Here is a 20053-nt window from a genome sequence, read left to right on the forward strand (position 1 = left end):
AAGATTGAAATCAGTCATCTTAGCACTTGACAGAACCATTTGTCACTAACTTTATCTGGTAATTGGGGTGACCATCTGCGTCAGCTAATTGGCTTTATACAGAGGGAAAGCAAACTTTTCATCTCTTTATGACTGAAGGTAGCTATACAGCTTGGAGCCAGGTGCCCACATAAGTTAGACTCCTACCCCCACCTCTGAGAAAATGGGAATTAGGGGTGCTATCTGTCTGGACATTTGAATTTTAAAGAGATGGAGCCCAGTCTTTGAGAAAGGCATTTCTGTGTTGTATAGCTGACAAGACTTATCTAGTTCTGGAAAGGATTTGTCTACATTTCAAAGAGAGGAGAAATTACAACTTTAGGGTTTCTAAAGTAAATGAAAAAAGAAGGGAGAGGAATCTTTTCCTTCACTTCCTACAAGGAGAATTATACCTCTTATTTTAAATAAAATTCTTACACTCTGAAAAAAAAAAGAAAGAAAAGAAATCAGACATCTTAGCCAATTCAAAAGCCCCAATTTTTGCCTATTTGTCTATTGGCATGAGGATTCCAAAATCGCCAGGTGGCCATCTAAACTTCCAAATCAATGGAGTTATTGTTGAATAATCTGATAGGAACATGCCTTCCTTGGATACTAAAAATTCTAAACCAGTAGAGTCCAAAGTTGCAGGGACCAGAAACATTTTGTGAATAGGCCTTTAGGAGCAACTCTAAATTCCATTCTTCTGTTCTTAGACCTAGGAATTCTGGTTGTTGACTAGATGAAATTATATATTGTATACTGGGGGCTAGTTCAAGACACATAGCATATATTGTAGGACAGCACCTCTAACACACAAGGTGTTGTCTCTCAACTTGTGGCATAACTGTCTTCAATAGAGTCATTATTCCACTGTATAAGGACAACTTTTTTTATGAGTAATGGAGTGCATGATAAAACTGAATTCCATAGGTATAAGCCAATCACCACCTTTTTTTGGTTTTAAAATGTCCCTTGATTTGAAGAAGTCTGCATAAAATTTCACAACTATGGATAAAACATTCTGTAAGATCACAGATGGTGGTAATGACAGAAGTACTGCAGGCAGTGAAGGCAAATCCATGTCTAGAATACTCACTTATTCCAGACAAATTATAAAGCCAATTAACTCCTCCATGATATAATGGCTCCAAATTAATTAACTTACCCCCAGGTACCTGGCTGTTCCCCTTGAGATTGGTACGTAACAGGAATTCAGTGCAGTTTTGACAAGTTGGGCATTCAGCAGCGGGGGTGGTCACATCAGCCTTTGTAAAGTGAAAGCATATTGCTGAGGTCATGTATAGCCTCTGTTCATGCCACCATGACCACTTTCTACAGGTGCCCTTTAAGGAAGCACAGGAGTGGCTGAGAAAAGAGGTTTACTGACCTCCACTGAATGGGTCATATTGCCCACCTGATTACTGAAAGCATATTGACGTGAGCGGTCACATCTAACACTAATAGCCTCATGCTCCTGACCGGTTCCAAGAAGTCCATATACCACTTCCCTAGATCTGTTTTGTGTCCATTTTCCCAAATGTCCTCATTCAAAATCTCTGCTAATTAGGATGAACCATTATCCCTGGATTTAGATCTGGATGCAATATCCTATATATTCATATTATATGTATATATGTATTTCCAAAGGGTGCAATGGCAAGGAGTGTGTGTAGATGTTGGATAAGTGAACATCAATAAATATTAATTAAAGTAAAAATAATTTTTTAACTTTCTATTCTGATAAGACTTACAAAAAAGTTGCAAGGAGAGTAAAAAGAATTCCCGTATACACTTAACCTAGTTTCTCCAATGTAAATATTTTACTATATTTGTATTATTCTCCTTGTCTCTCACCTCTATACACACATACATGTGGACACAAATTTTAAAATATTTTGAGAGTAAGTTACAAACACATTCTCTTACAGAAAACAGTACAATAATCAAAATCAGACCACTAACATTGATACTAACAGACCACTAACTGACCTTATTCAGATTTTGCCAACTGTCTAAATTGCACCAGAATTTCATGAGCAGTGAAGGGAAAGAATCAAATCCCTTCTGGGGTATGAACAGGGCAGATGGTGTACTGAAGCCTGGATTAGGGTTCAATCCACAGGGATGGAGCTAAGGGGGTTTCCATAGGCACTGGGCCTCCTCTGCCTGCTCCAGGCCCCAATGATACCACCCTCCTCTTTCTTCAGGCTCCCTAGGACTCCCTTGTGACCTTCCACACCTCTGATGTTGCCATAACCGCATAGCTCTGGAAATAAACTTTACCTGGGACTGGTCGCCACAAGGCAGAGGCCCTAGGACTCTTCCACCACTTTAGCACCTAACACAGCTGGGAGGATCCACAGAGCTCCATTGTTATTATTAGGTTTCTGTCTTACAGACAAGAGCTGGGGAGGGGTGCAGAAATCATCTCTTGTCATCTCTCATTCCCATTGACAACTGGGCAAGGGAGGCTCAGAGAAGTCTGAGACTATTAGGGGCAGAGCTGCGGGGATGCCTTGTTCCTGTCTCTTAGGCCTAGTGTCTTACCCTGACATCACACAAGTGGTCTAAATTCCCTTCCCTAAAGGGAAGTCACAGTCTGCACACAGCGTGGAGCTGGGGGTGTGGGTGGTGACGGGAGGAGGAGGGAATGACACCTCAGGGAAGACCTGTGCTTACCCGGGTGGCTTATGGATGAATGGGTTGTTCTTTTCTGAGGCTGCAAAGTGCAGTCCACCTACCTGAACATGGAGGTTGTAAATACACATTGGGAGAAGCCTGAGGTAGGTGAGGGACTCTGTGGCCTAAGCTGGAACGTGGGGAAAGCACCCTCCCCTGCAGAAAGGCAGTCCCAGTCCCACAGAGCTTGGGTGTTTCCACCAACAGGTAGAATAATCAGCACCCAGAAATGCAGGAACTGCAGCCCAGACCCGAGGCACCATAGACACACACAGCTAGAGCAACCCTGCCTAAAAGGCCTCTGGCTGAGGTTCCCCCAGGCTTGCCTGAGAAGAGGGTCAGGACCCAGGTCTGGCTGAAAGAGGGGAGCCTGGCAGTGAGGACAAGAAGCAGGGAGGGGCGGGGGCTCCACACTGCTGGCTGCTTTCTGCTAATACTGGGTTCTCTCCTCTCAGAATGTGGACATCAGCCAGGAACCTGAGGAAGCCCTGGGCACTGTCCCTGCCCACTACTGAGCCCTTCCCAGGAGGCTAAATTGTCTTTGCTCCTGCTTTCTTCTACCTCAGGAGCTCCTGCGTCTGCCCTTGCCCATATGCTTAGGTAACACTAAGCCTCTGAGGAAGTTATGGCCTCTAAGTTGATCCTCCACGAGAGAGCTCTGCTTCCAGCAAGACCTCAGCAGCTCAAGCCATCCCCGTTCACAGTCACAGCCAAAAGACTGTCTGGCTCTGCATGGAGCTTTGTCTTACTTTCTCAATTCTTGTTCCCTGAGCAACAAAGCTTCCTCTTTCTCCCTGCAGGACGGGGAGAAGTGGACATTGTGAGGCCTCCTTCACTATGCATAAGACCTTGTCTCTGTGATGAGGCCCTGTTCCTGTGGGGGTGGGGAGTGTGAAGGCTTTCTAGAGGCAGATTACTGGGCAGCATTTCCAGAGGTAAGAGGTGCCAGTGGGACCGCCCCTTTATAAGCAATGTGACTAGGGGTATGAGATCTTCCTTTTCACACAGGAAACTCTGGCACCTGGCCCATCATGTTCTCTGCTCCTATTCCTGCCCCCATCCTGGGGTTATTTCACTTTCCACATGGATAATACAACCAACACCCTGGAGTCCCCAGAATATTATCTCCAGGAACAGTTATCTTCCCTCACCTTCAACCACCCACTCTCCGAACTTTATTATTATTACCTGGAGTTCTACCTCCTCCGTCTTCTTAAATGCAACTGTCTGACCACCTACACCCTCTCTCATTATTTCATCTTTCAATGTCACTTCAAAACACCTAGCAGCATATCTATCACATATGAGTCACTTCAGTGATATTTAATATCATACTTTTTTTTAGACCTCATTAACATTCGTGTTCATCAATCCCTCCTTTGTTTCCCTATCCATTAGTCAGAAAGCTGATCCGCTCTTCAGGCTAGAACTGAGGCCCCATCTAGAACTGAGGCCCCATCTCTCCCATAAAAACATGTTGCTCTCTCCCTAAACACAGAAAAAACAGGGAGCACATCTAATTCACTTTGCAGTTTCAACGTTTATTTCTGATACCAAAACTTGACAGCACACAAGGAGGGAAGAAAGCAATAGACAAGGAACAGCAAATAAATTTATCTTGCATGCCACTTTCAGTCAACAGGATGTGGCTCTCTAGATAGCTGTGTTTAGAAGGATTCTGAGGCTTCAGCCTCACTCAGGGGAAAGACTATTGCAACTGATTAGCAATATCTGTGAACATAAAAAAGAAATAAAATGGAAAAATCAATGCTATATACCAAATAGTAAGGAACATAAATAACAAATACTGCTTCCCCATACTTCCCTCAATTCCCCACCACATGTTTCCTAGGACTCCCAGCTAGAGCACATAAATACATTCCCATGGAGTCTTTATCTCCCAATGACCCTAAGTGCCCAATCCAAAGTGATATACCTACCCAACATCTCACTCAACCCAGAAGAAACCGATGGCACCAAAGTTGGCAGCAAAGTTGGCACTGGCTGTACCGCCAGGGCCAATAATGGGGCCGGCGAAGGTCTGAGGAAATCTGGAGCGAGCATTCTGGTGGTATCTGGCCCAGAAGGTAAATGGGATTCTGGACCAGGGATCTCCAAAATCTCCTTCCTCGTCCCAGGTCAGCAGCTCAAACTCAATGTCATCCCAGCTCCAGGGCCCAGATACGGCCTCATCTCCAATCCCCATGCGGGTTCTTGCCTCAGCCCGGGCCTCAGCCTCAGCTGCAGCAGCATCCAGAGCATCCAAGGCCTCATCTGCGGCCTCCATGAACTGCGCAGTCCAGTCACGAGGGTCTCTCTTCTGAACCTGAGATGAGGAGTAGAAAATAAAACCCATAATAGTATTAGTTAATATTTATGAAGCACCTACTATATATTTAGCACCCTACTTTGTGCTATTGTTTATGTAGTAACAACAAATACCACCAATAATGTGGTACCTACCGTGTGCGACACCTAAAATCTCATTCCTGCTCTGGACTTTTCCCAGCCAGTCATACTTCATCCCTTAACCTATCGAGTCTTGCAGTTCCTCTATTACCTCTGCAATGAATCGCAGCACTTTCATCTTGCTAGTCTCATGGTAGGAACGGAGGCCCCAGAGGAACTCATACTCAGGAGGGTTGCTGTTGGGCACTCGTCTGTAGTCTAGGTACCTTAGAAAGAGGAGAAAGGCCTTTGTTTCTACCCAGGCAGAATGATAGTCCATCAATGCATAGTAATCTGAGATTCTGACATCCCAGATTTCAGGTAGCGACTCCCCCCAGTCTCATTCCTAAACATGGATTTACCCTCTAACAATCAGGCCTTTGAATTTTTGTGCCAGTGCTTCTACACAAAGCAGTCACCTAGGCCTGGAGGGTGGCCTGAGTAGGGTCATAGAAAGGACAACACTTAATTTCACCCCCTCTGTCACAGCTCTAGCTCCAAGTTCTTATAATCTTGTCATTGAACCACAGATAGGCCCATTGCAAAGCCTCAGCTAAGCCCAGCCTTTGGAATATCTACTGTGGGCGTGGTGGACAGGCTCCACTTGCAAGATCACTATACTGCAGGAAAATCCAACCACAAGGAGTATACTCAATAAATACACCTGAGTACATATGTGTGTGTATATGCATAGGTATAGGTATAGTTAGTATAAGAAATGAGCATGGAAAGGGTTTTCTGAGGCTGACCAGCACACAGAATTCATGAAGACCAGACAAGGCTGCTTAGGCATCACTTACTTTTGCTTTACAAACTCGTAAGTGAGAAGTTTCCTCAGATCTCCAAGGAGGGGATGTCTTACCCTGATAGTAACAACAAAAAAAAAGGGATCCATAATCAGAGACTATGACATTGCCCAAAGGAAATAAAAGAGTTTTCCAGCACAGAGGTCAGAGACAAGAGAAGAGGCGGAGAGGTCAGGACTATTTCCCCATCCACCCAGGTCACATCCTTGGGCTCTGTACCTCCCCAAACCAATTCCCTTAGACCACCAGGCTGATGCAATCCTGGGACCATCCTCTGTTGCCAAAGGATGATATAAACAGGCAAGAAATGAGAGAGCCCAATCATACCCAGGACGCAGTCCCATCTTGCGTAGTGCCTCCCAGAGGACAGCTGCAATGGGAGGCAAGGGGAGACAAGGGATGGAAAATGAGCATGGAAATCAGGTGGTAGCCAACCCCCAGCTGCTGGCCCAGCCACTCACCTTCACTGGCACGGTTGCCATTCATGAAGATGACACCCAAAATCACTAAGAGGAGACCCAGCTTGGGTGTGTCTTTGGTCCTAAAGAAGTACAAAAAGAATATATTTTCAGCAGTCATTTGCATGAGACACCCCAGGCAGCTTACCCATCTAGCTTCCCCAGTATTCCTCAGCTAGGGGATAATGCTACCCCAGGTCTGCCCATGACCTGCTATGTGACCCTGAATCCTGGACCCTGACCTCCTCGAAACTCCAGGAAAAAAGCATCACTGAGAAAGGCAATGTTCCACCTCCTTTCCCATCTTACGTTCCCAGTATGCCAGCCAGGGACTCAGGGGTACTGATGAGAATATACAGGTGTTCTTCCTTGTCAATTTCTTTCAGCTGAATTCCAAATTTCTACAGGGACAAGAAAACAGACTATGAAATTACAAAATCTAGCATAAGCTACCCCCACTCAGTACTACCCACACTCAGCTACTCCTTCGCCTCCCTGTGAGATTTGCCCTAAACTCCCAGTAGGAATCCCATGAATCTTTTAAATCAAGACTTTCCCATGATATCTATCAAAAACAAAAACCAAAAAACCTTTCCCCATCATTCTGTTCCTCAGGGCTGCCTTCTCACCTTCTCCAGGACAAAGCATGCACGTTCAATGATTTCTGGATACACATCAGTGTATTCACGGATGATATCCCTCAGCATTTCTGTAGGAGAGAGGAGGGAGCACCTGAGCTGAGCAGGGGCCACAGAGCTGCGACCTCTTTACCAGCCCTGCCCAGGGGAGCACAGTCAGTGAAAAAGAAAGACTCAACCATGTAAGGAGGAGATTGAAGAGGAGGGGACATATAAGCAAAGAGATGTCCACAGAGCACGGGGTGAGGGGAAGAGCAGAGCTCTTGGAGAGGGCACTGGATACCTACCTGAGCGCTTGATGGGCACCTTTGTGTAATCTTTAAGCATCAGGTACTTGACCAACTTATTCGCCTGGGAGGGAAAAAGGAAATCATTAAAGTTATAAGATATTTACAGAACACTTGGTTGAATTATAGATGGAAAGACAACAATGAAAAGAGCAAGGGGTGGGGGGAGAAGTGACTGGGGAGTTACAGTTCTTACTCTTTCCTGAAGAAGGGCCACATCTCGGGGCTGTGAGGCACCCAGGTTCTGTGAGGCACGCGAGTTGGGAGAGGGGCGCAGGTTTGGTGAGGGGCGCAGGTTCTGCCAGTCAGGTGGAACTGGCCAATCGGTGGGGATCCAGTCAGGTGGGAGTGGCCAGTCAGTGGGAAGCGGCCAATCAGGTGGCAGTGGCCAATCGGGGGGTAGTGGCCAGTCGGGAGGGCCTTGCCAATCTGGAGGACCCTGCCAGCCTGGTGGAGTCTGCCATCCAGGTGGAGTCTGCCATCCAGGTGGATTCTGCCAGGCCAATGGGTTTGGCCAGACAACTGGACCAGGCCAGACAATGGGGTTTGGCCAGATCACAGGGTTCTGCCAGATCACTGGGTTTGGCCAGATCACTGGGTTCTGCCAAGCAACTGGGTTTTGCCAGGCTGGTGGGGTCTGCCTAGCTGGGGGGCTCTGACGTGCTGGTGGGGTCTGCCTGGCTGGCTGGTTTTGCCAGCCTGATGGGTTCTGCCAAGCCAATGGGGTCTGCCAGAGCACATTGGGGGGTGCACCAGGTGGGCTCTGAGTGGTAACTGGAACCGGTGCAGACCTCCAGGTCCCTGGAGCCAGTGGGGCCCGCCTCTGATCCCCACTGCTGCTCTCTTCCACATTCAAGTTATTAATCTGCATCATCAGAGAAAAGGAAGGTCAGGGTCACCAACTGTTTCTATGTCCTCACCATATCTATTCCAGGAAGGCCCCCTAAAACCCTCACCTGTAGTGACAGCCTGACCCACTAGCCAATGGTCACCCTGAGTCCTGGGCTTGTCTTTCACTGTCTTCCAGGCAGGAGTTTCATCTCTGAACCAGGCCAGGAGCAACCCAAGGGTGGGGCCTGAGGCTTCTCTTCTTCCCATGTCCACCACTGGCTCTGCTTGTACCACCCTGGACAAATCACTCAAGTCACTTCACCTCTCTGGGGCTTAGTTTCCTTCTCGTAAAACTGAAACTATGATCCCTAGCTGGTATGAGGTACCTTGAAGATTTAGTGAGTGAGATAACCTGTGTGAATGTGCCTATAGGCCAAGACCTAACACATGGTGGCTACTTTCAAAATGTAAAGTGAATTACATACAGACTGTATATATTATGTGTCCATGTCTCATCTCCCCATTAGTCTGTGGACACTCAGAGAACAGGAATTAACACTTTCACCTTTATCATCCCCTACAACCTAGTCAAATACAGACAGTTATATATATTCAGTTTTGTTTTGCTTAGAACAAATGAACAACCTCAGAGAAGAAAAGAGAGCACCCAAAGCAAAGTGGAACTAGTGGGGATCTCACCTTGCGGGTCCTCTTGCCCCGAATTATAGTCCTGGACTCCAGATTCTGAGCCTGGGAACCATCTGCTGATGTCTGTGCAGCTGCACCATCAGATTCACAGATACCTGGGCATGGGTCAGCCTCTATGTCAGCCTGGGAAGTGGCTATCTTGGCATGGTTAACATTCTGGGTCTGGGTGTCAGCTACTGGGGCCTTAGTGGTGTCATTCCAAGCCTTGAAGGCTGTCTTGGGCTGAGTGTTGACCATCTCACTGGCACTGAGAGACTGAGAGAAATTGTAGGTGGCATTTGGGCTCACCGTAGTAGTGGTATTCTGGGCCTTAAAGGCCAGCTCCGACTTGTTGGCAGTTAACTCACTGGTGGTTGCTGCCTGGGAAAAATCATAGGCAGCATTTGGGCCCTTTGGGGGGGCATTCTGGGACTTAAAGGCTGCTGTAGGTGGCGTGTTGGGAGTCTCCTTGGCATTAAGAGCCTGAGAGAAATCATAGGCAGCATTTGGGCCTTTTGTGGTGGTATTCTGGGCCTTAAAAGCTGTCTTAGGCTTAGTGGCAGCTGCTAAAGCCTGCAAATCAGCCATCTCACTGGCTGTTGGGGACTGTGAACTCTGAGGAGTAGCATTCGGCGCGCTGGCAGCTGCTGTGGCCTGGTTGGTAGGCGGAGCCTCTGAGATCTGGATGGCCTCCATCAGGGTCTGCATAAGCAAGGTGCTGTCTTCCACGGAGGCCTCAGCCTGAAAATACAGGGGAAAAAAATTAAATCTCTGGGTCTGCGAAGTGGGGTTGGGAGGATAGGGGAGAGAACACGCAGGGGAGGTGCAGGCGACCGGTTGGTGCAAAGAGGAAGGCTGAGGAAGAGATCTAGCGGCCTGCGTGGGTTAAGGGATAACAAAACTTGTGGTAGGGGCTGAGTGGGGCAGGGGCTAAACAAGGGGTGGGGCCAAATGAGGAGAGGGGGCAAGGTGGAGGGGGGGTGCTGATCTAGAAGTGAGGTTAGAACAGGGCAATGCAGAATGAGGTAGGAGCTCAGGAGGAGGAGGCGGAGCAAGAGTGCCGCCTTGAGGAGTTGAGGAGAATACGGGGGTCGCAGGGGGTGGGGAATGCTGGAGAAAGGGAGGGTGGAGGCGGGAGGTTGGGGGAGGGGGCGGCAGAGAGCTCTACAAACCTCAGGACTATGGGAAAAAAAGGTTCCTTACCCAACCAGGATTCTCTGGGCAGATTGCCCTGACTACTAACAGGGTCTCCCCTTTCTCTGAGCAGGGACTGATGGCTGAAAAGGGACGACCCCCCCCACCCCGCGCCCTTAAACCATGGGAATTTGAAAAATGACGGAATCTAGGCACCAAGAAGGCAAAATCGGATCCAGGCGTTTGGACAGCCAAAGGGGCCCGGGGGGGAACTGTCGGCTAGGGAAATGGTGGGGAGTGGAGTGGAGATCTCACCTGGAAGCCGAGGAGGCCCGCACCACAGTCCATTTTCTGAGACATGGTTCTTGTCCCTCTGGCAAGAGCAGAGCCTGGGGGGTGTGGAGGAGGAGTTGGACGTTATACTACAGAGGGCAAATGCGAAGGAACAAATTTGGGGAGACGGTGGTGTTTGAGGTTTGATTGTGGGGGCGGATGAGGTGCTGAATGTGAGGGGAACGGGCCAGATCGGAGTGCGAAAAGTGAATGGGTGTCCGGATGGAGGTTCTGAATCCCGAGAAGCTACGACGGGGAGAAGCTTCAAATCAGGGTTCAGATAAGAGTTCTGAATCCAGGCAGATTGCGTTGGGATTCGCATTTAGGGAATTGAATGGAGTTTTCGAATCAGGAGGAATCGTATAACAGTACAGATCGAGGTCGAGAAATCTGTAGAGATTCTGAACGATGGGAGGGGTTCAGAGAGCGAACAGGGATTCTGAATAAGGGAGGATCAGGTGAGGGGTGTGTGAATCGGGGTTTGGGGAGTGGAAGAGGGATCAGAATCCGGGGTAAAGGGATCGGAATGAAAAATGGGGGGCCCGCACCAGGGGGCAAGATGCCCTGTCTGGGGGCTAATTCTCACCTTGCCTCAGGCCCCAACCCCAACCCCCTCGTTGCCTCCCTTCTTCACGACTCAGAGGATCGGGATTGCAGTGTTCTGCTCTCAGCAGCCGCACCCTCTCCTTGTCCAGGAGAAAATGCCAGCGCGGCAGCTAGGACGACCCCGCCTCTTCGCCTAATATACCACCCACCGCCTCACATGGTTGTACGCATGCGCAAGAACTGACCGACCAAATAAGAGTCCCGCCCGTTTCCCCAACAAAAGCTTCGCCCTGAAGACTATGCTGCGCATGTGCAGCGGGAAGCAGTCCCGCCCCTTTGCCAACACACCACCCCACCACCAACCAGGTGGACAGTTTACAGAGGTCCCTCCCCTTCCTCTATATCCCCTCCCCCAAACAGATGCGCTGTGCCTCTAGATCCCACCCCTTGCCCCACACACCGGCCCCCTACCTTTTCCGCAATGCGTCTCTGTTCTATCCCTCCCTCTCAAGGCCCCTCCTGTCAGGTGGGCATGCAACTCCACCCTCTAGTCAAGCAGCACTTAGGTCACTATTAAGGAGGTCTCTGTGGGGTCTCTAATTGCAACAAGTGCTAGGCTCCTGCTAAAAATAAGCTCATCCACTTAGGGGGCCTAGGAAAAGGAATGGCCAGAGGATTCATTAATGGAGGTAGAAAAAGTCTGTGCCTGCCACGTGACTCTACATGATCTTACCCCCACCTAACAGCTTCCAGACTCATAAACATTAGCTTCTTTCCTGCCCTTTTGCAGCTCCAGCTATTTATTTTGTGTGTGGAGGCGGGGAGGAGGGGAGGGAAGGGCACAACGTGTACTTCACAGCACGATCTACTCTGGAGCTTGTTTTCCTCTCACAGCAGCCCCGGGAGGTGGATGTCAGCATCTCCATTGTACAGATAAAGACGCTGAGCTACAGACATTACATGAACTAGACAAGGTCACTGAGCCAGTAAACAGAAAATGCAAAATGTGGGCCTGGGTCTTCCAGACCCTAAAAACCCCTGTTGCACCATCGCTGGCCCGGGGACTGAGGCACCCTCCCTTCTTCAGTTTGAGCAACAGATCCGCCCCACCTCCCCTGCTCTGTCAACACCTGTCCCAAACAAGCAAGGGTTCTGTTCCCTGAGACCAAAGCTCACGCTGTGCATCCCGGAGGGCACAGGTGGAAGACCCCGCACGCCCTCCCCGCCTGCTCTACGTGGGTCCATCCCGGTGTGCAAATTGCTCCTGGGGGTCCACTCCCTGCTCCGACTGTCAGGCCTCTTCGCTGTGAGTGGCACAAACACGCTGTCCCTGGGGCCTTCCTGGTGCCTGCTGGAGCAGCCAGGACAATCAGGCACCTGTATGTCTGAGCCATGGCAAGCCTTGATTAAGAGTGAATGTTTGCCCTGCTTCCTTCCAGGGCTGGGCCTCAATTCGTGGGATGGAGTGCTGGACCAGTGTGTCACTAGCTGCATGAGCCCACTCAGGCCACTGGAATTCTCTGAGCCCGGCTTCTCAATGGGAAGCACAAGTAGCACTTACTGGGGTCCTACTCAACAACAAACATGCTGCACTTCCAGAATGACTGGAGTGGCTCAAAAAGGCAGAAAATGATATACAGATGTGAAATGACTCAAATTGAACTGATACTCTCCAAAAATCCAAGGTAGATCTTTGTACACTTCACATTTGTTCTTGCATCAGCTCCTGCCAGGAGCCAAAATATGAAAGGAAACTAATGCTGGGAAGAACTGCAGCATTTGGTCCCCAAGGGCCAACATCAATTCTGCCTGGCTGGATGACTTTCCTCATCTGTTGCATAGCAACCTCCCCTGTCAAGCTGCCTGTTTTTCCTCAGCACTTCCTCTGTAAAGTGTCTGCAGTGGGACGTGATCAGACTCAGGAAAGGTCTGAAACACCATGTTATATGCCTTCTGCTCCCAAATCTGTATCTCCAGTTCTTGACTTGGCTTATGAGTTCTAGATCTATAATCCAACAGCCTACCTCACTTCTGCAATTGTCTCGGTATTTTTACAATTAACAGGTCCCATATATCCTCCTCCTCAGCACATTGTGTTTCTCCTTTAGTCATGCTCTTCTCTCTTAGAGAGATGGATTTTTGTTTGTTTTATTCATTGCTGTATCCCTAGCACCTAAAATGATGCCTGGCATATTTTATATGCTCAAAAAATATTTGTTTAATGAATGAATGAATCCCACCATCCACCCTACTGCTTACACAAGAAACCTGAGAGGCACTCTTTTTGCTTTCCTGTGATGAATTCACTTACTTTTACTCATTACACAAATAATGCATATTCATCATTAAAAATTCAAACATTACCTAAATATTTTAGAAATTAAGTAGCCATCACTCCAAATCTCACCACCTTGAGATAACTGCTATTAAGATTTTGATGCTACCTTTTCATACAACACTTTATGCATATATATTCTTACATAAATGGGATTACATTATATATGCCATACTTTAAATTGCATTCTTTTACTTACTGCCTCCCACTTTCTTTCACCTCTATACCCTCATCTGAGACATGCATTTTTAACAGCCATTTTAATATCCTTTCATGTTCAAACATGTTCCATGTTTTTTGTTTTACAAAAATTAAGATCATATTATATACACTTTAATGCATCTGATTTATCTTAGTTAATGCTAATCTACCTCTGATTCATTCTTTTACATTGCTGCATAATATTCCATAATAGGGATGGACCACAATGTATTCAACCATTTCCTCACTGATGGTAATTCATTTTGGTTTCAGGTGTTTTGGCAGAGGGAGGGAGCACATACCAACAACATTGCAATAAAATACTTGTACATATATCCTTATATTTTAATGCTCAATATTTATTCCTGACATCAGATGCCCAGGAGTAAGACTGATATACTCTAGGTTTGGTGTCATAAGACTTTACCATTTTTTTCCTATCTGATGTGTAATTTGCTGGTATCTCCTTATGGTTTTAATTTACATCTCTGATAAGTAAGTAGTGGACCACATATTCACATAAGAATGGACCTACTGGATTTCTTTTGGAAAATACTTATGCAAGTCTTTTACCTATTTTTCTTGTGTTGTCTTTGTCTTAATTATTTTGGGGACTTCTTTGTACAGTCCTACAGATGCTTATTGAAATCCCTTAGAGCTAGATGTACTGCAAGTGTTTTTTTCACATTTTAGTAAGTGTGTATACTCTATACTATGTAACAGTTCCAACTGCAAGAGACAAAAAGGCCAGATATATTCACTTTTTCACATTCCCTTAGCAGCTAAGAGAATATGATCTAGGATTTACCAGTGTGGTGGGGTCCTGAAGAGCACCATCGGGTTCAATGATTCACCAGAAGCACTCACAGAACTCAGGATAGGGGCTACATTCATGGCTATGGTTTATTACAATGAAAGGATACCGATTTAAATCCACAAAGCTAAAAGGTGCATAAGTCAAAGTCCAGGAGAGAACAGTGATGAGCTTCCAGTTGTCCTCTCTCAGTGGAGTTGTATGGCAGTGTTTAATTCTCCCAGCAAGATGTGTGATAACCAGGGAAGCTCACCTGAGCCTTGGTGCCTGGGATTTTACTGGAGGTCAGTCACGTAGGCATGGAACACCTGGGTGGCTAACCTTAGTTTACTCAGTCTTCAGCCTGTGCAGAGGTCAAACTAATGCCGCAAGGCTCAAGGCCCCACTATAAATCATACTCTTAACATAAACCATCTGTTGGCCCAAAGCCCCGGGTGAACAGAGACTCTAATCAGGCACGATATGCCAAAGGCTTAGAGGTTATCTCCCAGGGGTTCGTCAAGAGCTGGACCTTTCTTTGGAATGTGCAGACATTTTTCGGAATGCACAGGGTTTGAACACCCCAGACCTGCCGAGTCAAGTCTTCTACTGCACAGTCATAATTCCAACCTAACACTTGATCTGAAAGGAGTGATTCAAAGATTCAATGATGGAATTCAATGCCATATCTGTGATGGTGGGAGCAGGAACCGCAAGAAAATCCAGTTTCTAGGCACAGCATTGGCAGCAGGGCCAAGGGCAGCATCCAGTATATAGTATTCAGTGGTGACAGTAATAGTATCCAACCATGCCAATATTTATGGCATGATTTTTGAAATACAGCTGGGCCAGCTGCTCTTAGCAAATTATTTTTATTAATTCTACGACTTTAACATACTTAAGATTTTTTTAAAATTTTTAATTAATTATAGATACACTGAAAATTGCAAAGATAGTACAGAGAGGTCTTATGTACCCTTTAGCTGCTTCCCTCAGTGAGCACATCTATATATGTATAATACAATATCAAAACCAGGAAATTGACATTGGTATCACGTGTGTAGTTTTTATCACATGTGGAGGTTTCCACAGTAATCACAACAACCTAGATATAGAACTATTCTGTCACCACAAAGATTTCCCTGTACTACCCCTTTATAGTCACACTTACCTCCATTCCTGCCACTATCCCTAACCCTTAGAAGCCATTAATGTGTTCTCCATCTCTGTAATTTTAACATTTCAAGAAGGTTATAAAATTGGAATCATACAGTATGTCACATTTTGAGTGACTTTTTTTCACTCAGCAAAATGCCTGTGAGATACATACAAGTTGTGTGTTTTTCTCCTTTTTATTGCTGAGTACTATTCAATGGTATAGATGTGCCACAGTTGGTTTAACCATTCACCCACTGAAGTACATCTGTGTGGTTTCCAGTTTGGGCTATTAGAATAAAGCTGCTATAAACATTTTTGTACAGTTCTTTTCTGTGAACATAAGTTCTCATTTCTCTGGGATAAATGCCCAAGAGGGCAATTGCGGGATTGTGTAATAAGAGCATGTTAGGTTTATAAGAAACTTGCCAAACTTTCCCAGAGTGATTGTATCATTTTACATTCCCACCAACAATATGTGAGTGGATCTATTTTCTCCAAATCCTTGGCAGCATGTGCTGCATATTTTTAGGAATTCTGATAAATGTGAAATAATAACTCATTGTGGTTATAATTTACATTTCCCTAATGGCTAATGATGTCAAATACTTTTAACATGTGCCTATTTGCCATCAATATATCCTCTTTGGTGAAATGTTTCTTCATGTCTTTTGTCCATTTTTCAATTGTTTTCTTTCTTTTTTAAAAAGTGTTGAACCTTGAGAATTTATATATTTTATGTATGAGTCCTTTGTCAGATATATGGTTTGCAGACTTGTTTCTCCCAGTTTGTAGCTTGTGTTTTCATCCTCTTAACAGTCACATGGCAAATTTTTTAGAAGTCCAATTTATTGATTTTTTTTCCTTTCAAAGACTGTGGTTTTTGTGTCATTTCTAAGAACTCTTCAACAAGCCCTAAGGATCTGAAGATTTTATCCTATATTATACTCTAAAAGTCTTATGGTTTTAACTTTTATATGGGAGTCTATCATCCATTTGGATTTAAATTTTGAATGAGATGTGAAGTCTATGTCGAGTTTTATTTGGGGGGATGGGAGAGGCAGAGCTACAGAAATCCATCTGATCATTCCAGCACAATTTGTTTAAAATATAATCCTTCCATTGAGTTATCTTTGCACCTTTGTCAAAAATCAGTTGGCCATACTTGCATGAGGCTATTTCTGAGTTCTCTATTCTGTTCCATTGGTCTATGTGTCTACTCATCCATCAATATTGCAATAGTCTTGATTACTGTAGTTATACAATAGTCTTGGAAGTTGGATAGAATTTTATTCTTCTTTTTCAGATTTTATTATTCTAGTTCTTCTGTTTTTCCATACATTTTGGAATAATTTATAACTACAAAGCATCTTCCTGTAATTCTGATAGCAACTGCATTCAACCTGTATAGCAGTTTAGGGAGAATTAACATCTTTCCTATGTTCATTGTTCTAATCCATGAATACAGTATGTCTCTCCTCTTATTTTGATCTTCTTTTATTATTTTCATCAGCATTTTGTGTATTCTGCTGCTGTTGGGTGGAGTGTTCTATAAATATCAATTAGATCCTGTTAGTTGATGATGTTGAGTCTATCTGATTATGCTTCTTTTCAAATTTGGGAAGTTTTCAGCCGCTTTTTCAGCCCTTCCTCCTTCTCTCCTTCTGTGACTATGATGACACCTATGTTAGATCTTTTGCAATAGTCCAACAAATACCTGAAGGCTCTATTTATTTTTGTTTTTCAATCTATTTTTCTCTGTCAGATATAATTTCTATCATTTCACCTTTAAGTTCACTAATTCATTCTTCTGTCATCTTATTCTGCTGTTGAGTTCATCTATTGGTTAAGTTCATTTATTGGATTTTTCAGTTCCTAAATTTCTTTTTAATTCTTCTTTATATCTTCTATTCTGCTGGAGATTTTCTATTTCTTTGCTGAGACTTTCTATTCTTTCATGTGTCCTATGAACAACTGCTCATTGAAACATTTTTATCAAGGCTGTTTAAAAACCCTTGTAGATGATTCTAATATCTGTCATCTTGGTGTTGGTATGCGTTGACTGTATTTTCTCATTCCAGGTGTGATTATCATAGTTCTTGATATGACAATTGATTTTCAATTGCATCCAGGATATTTTGCATCTTATACGGATCTGAATCTTATTTAAATCTTCTGGTTTACCACATGTGGGTGGAGTCCACATTCCTACTCAGCCTCCACTGATACCTGGGAGAGAGGGGCTTCTTGTTACTGAGGGCTAAGTGAGAGTTCCAGCTCCATATTAAGCTTTTACTGATACCACCCTGATTGGGAGAGATCGGGTGCCTAATTACATAGCCAGGGAACTCACCACCACGTCATTGCTTGGGATCCAAGTTCCCTAGAGAGCATGCCATCTTATCTCCTACTTTCAGGGTCATCTCACATTTGGTTTATATATAATGCTCAGGGACAAATAGGGAAGAGTACATCTATACCATTTACCTCTTCCTGCTGGAAGCAGAAGTCCCCAATTCTAGTTGGGGACTTTAAAAAAATTATAACTATTGAGATTTCTAATGTAAAATCATACTATAAGAAAAAAATAATTTGATCACTTAATTAACAATATATATTGCAGTCATTTTGATGTCTTATATGACTTGCTGAAATAACAAAAACAATATTGGGCAATAATCTGAAAAAGTAACATCCCTTTCTTTTTCTTGAAATGATTTTACCATTTCACCATTTAGAATGTTTTCTGCTTTTTTATAAGTAGCTTTCAAACAACATATTTAGTAGTTTATTTCTCTTCCTATTTTACTTACAGTTACTCATGTTTCTTTCTGCCTTGTTCCCAAATCTAATCCATCGCCTATTCTTGTTGATTCTACCATTTTAAGTACACCTCGATTCCATTCTATTCTCTCACTTTTCATCATCCTGTTGCTAGAAGGACGCATGAAGAGAGGGAGAAATGGAGAGAGAAAAGTTGAAAAGAGAGGGGATGAAGAGAAAGAGAAGGGAGGAAGAAAAGAAGAAAAAAGAAAACAGTAATAAAAGAAGAATGAGTGACAATAGCAGTTGCAAGTAAATGGAATTATTAAGATAAGGAGAAATAAGAGAATGGAGAAGGAATGGATACTAAGTTGAAATAGACAAAGCAGGAGGAAAGAGAATGAGGAAGTAGAATGCATAAGGGAGAAGAGATGTAGGATGGAATAGTGTGAAAGGGAGGTGGAAGGAGAAAGAGATAAAGGGGTAAATGAAAAAGGAAGGAAAATAAACAAGGGGAAGGAAGAAAAAGAGGAAGGAGGGTGTAGAGAAAATAACTAGGGAGGAAAGAGAAGTGTCTGAAGTAAGAGGGGCAGGGTGGAGGAGGAAGAGGAAGGGGGATGGGGGGAGAGGGAGAAGGAGGAATGATGTGGAATCACACCTCACTATTGGCAGATTTCACTCTGCAGAGAGAAGAATGCTTAATGTTAGAGCTTCTTTTCTTTCTCCTCAAATACCTAGTTCCCTTTATATTTGGTACCCATCAAAGTGCCAGAGGTCATTTCTCACAGGACGTCACTCTTGCCTGGAGGTAAGACCACTGTGGTTTTCAACCAGTAAGAGCCGCATGCCCCAGGTTTTGAACAGATAAATTTGTGTGTGATACTCAGCATTTATCACATACTTTCTGCTGCTCGTTATTCATCAGGTATGGGTATTATCTGACAAATTTAGGTATGCAGGAAATGTAAGTTTTCTTTTTCTCTGCAACTCAACTTGAATTCTGTCAAGTTCCCAATCTATTGAGTGGTTGAAACTCAACTCCAGTGGTGTGGAGTTCTCCTCACCCCATTCTTTGGGATTGTGTGCAAGTTATGGTATCTTAGTGTCAAAACATTAGGATGGGTGATATATGTTGAGTATTACAGATCCATGCCAGCATGACATGATGTCATATCTGGTTTACCAATGTTTGTCCAGGCAGGTAGCTGTTGAGTTGAGTCTCATTCTTTACCACAAAGCCCCTTTTGGGGTCTGACTCTCTCTGAGGGTGTCATATCCCGCTCATATACATGGGAAATATTCTGCTACTCCTATCATATTCTGAGGCTTGTTCATCTCTGTGACGCTGTCTTTGATTAACATATTCTTCTTATAGTCCCATGATATTCTGAGCTGAGAGAAACTATGTGAGGAAGCCCAAAGCTCAGAAAGCATATAGATACCACACAACCATTTTTATTTTGTAGTCTTGTCCTTGTCCTCTTCCTGGCCTTACCCAAGAAGTGAGGCACAAGGCCACATTGCTAGAGGATCTTACAAACCTATTTTGGGTTTCTTCCCATCCCTGGAACACAGGGTCTAGGTTTCTCCTTTTTTCAGTAACCCACAGTATTTACTGACTTCTTACTTCTTTGCTTTTCTTCCCAAAAGAATGAATATGAGGCTAGAAATACAGTCTTGAAAAGAAGTGCTAACAAGAACAAAAAGCTAAACAAACTAAAAGTCAATGACTTTTCTTGGACTTGAAAGAGAAACAAGGTTTCAGAGCAAACCACCATCCTGAAATATTGAGGGACAGGCAAATCAAGAGTCACAGACAAGATCTGCTTACCTAAGGCAGAAGCCACTAGAGCCATAAACTTGTAGGAACTCTTTTTTTTTTTTTTTTTAATTTCTGCAATGCCTCTGCAATTCCCAAAGTGCTATATTTACAACTGC

At 44.6% G+C, this 20053-nt stretch overlaps 1 protein-coding gene across 6 annotated transcripts in view; it reads right to left on the reverse strand.

Moving 5' to 3' along the window:
- Window positions 1-4220: 4220 nt before the first annotated feature.
- Window positions 4221-20053, reverse strand: part of MAGED1 (MAGE family member D1) — a 92890-nt gene continuing 77057 nt past the window's right edge. For 5 of the 6 annotated variants that reach the window (XM_059051306.2, XM_059051305.2, XM_067023559.1 and 2 more), the window contains 12 exons: window positions 10305-10378; window positions 8868-9596; window positions 7534-8202; window positions 7338-7401; window positions 7042-7121; window positions 6722-6813; window positions 6416-6495; window positions 6282-6324; window positions 5949-6011; window positions 5261-5375; window positions 4641-5026; window positions 4221-4431 (listed from right to left, as the gene is read on the reverse strand). In XM_059051306.2, the coding sequence (XP_058907289.1) occupies window positions 4649-5026; window positions 5261-5375; window positions 5949-6011; window positions 6282-6324; window positions 6416-6495; window positions 6722-6813; window positions 7042-7121; window positions 7338-7401; window positions 7534-8202; window positions 8868-9596; window positions 10305-10349 (2358 nt within the window). In that variant the 5' untranslated portion in view covers window positions 10350-10378 and the 3' untranslated portion in view covers window positions 4221-4431; window positions 4641-4648. Of the gene's footprint in view, window positions 4432-4640; window positions 5027-5260; window positions 5376-5948; window positions 6012-6281; window positions 6325-6415; window positions 6496-6721; window positions 6814-7041; window positions 7122-7337; window positions 7402-7533; window positions 8203-8867; window positions 9597-10304; window positions 10379-10908; window positions 11181-20053 lie in introns of those variants that run through there. The other variant, XM_059051304.2, reaches the window with a different exon arrangement.

The sequence above is a fragment of the Kogia breviceps genome, chromosome X (genome assembly GCF_026419965.1).
Source record: "Kogia breviceps isolate mKogBre1 chromosome X, mKogBre1 haplotype 1, whole genome shotgun sequence".
NCBI lineage: Eukaryota > Metazoa > Chordata > Mammalia > Artiodactyla > Physeteridae > Kogia > Kogia breviceps.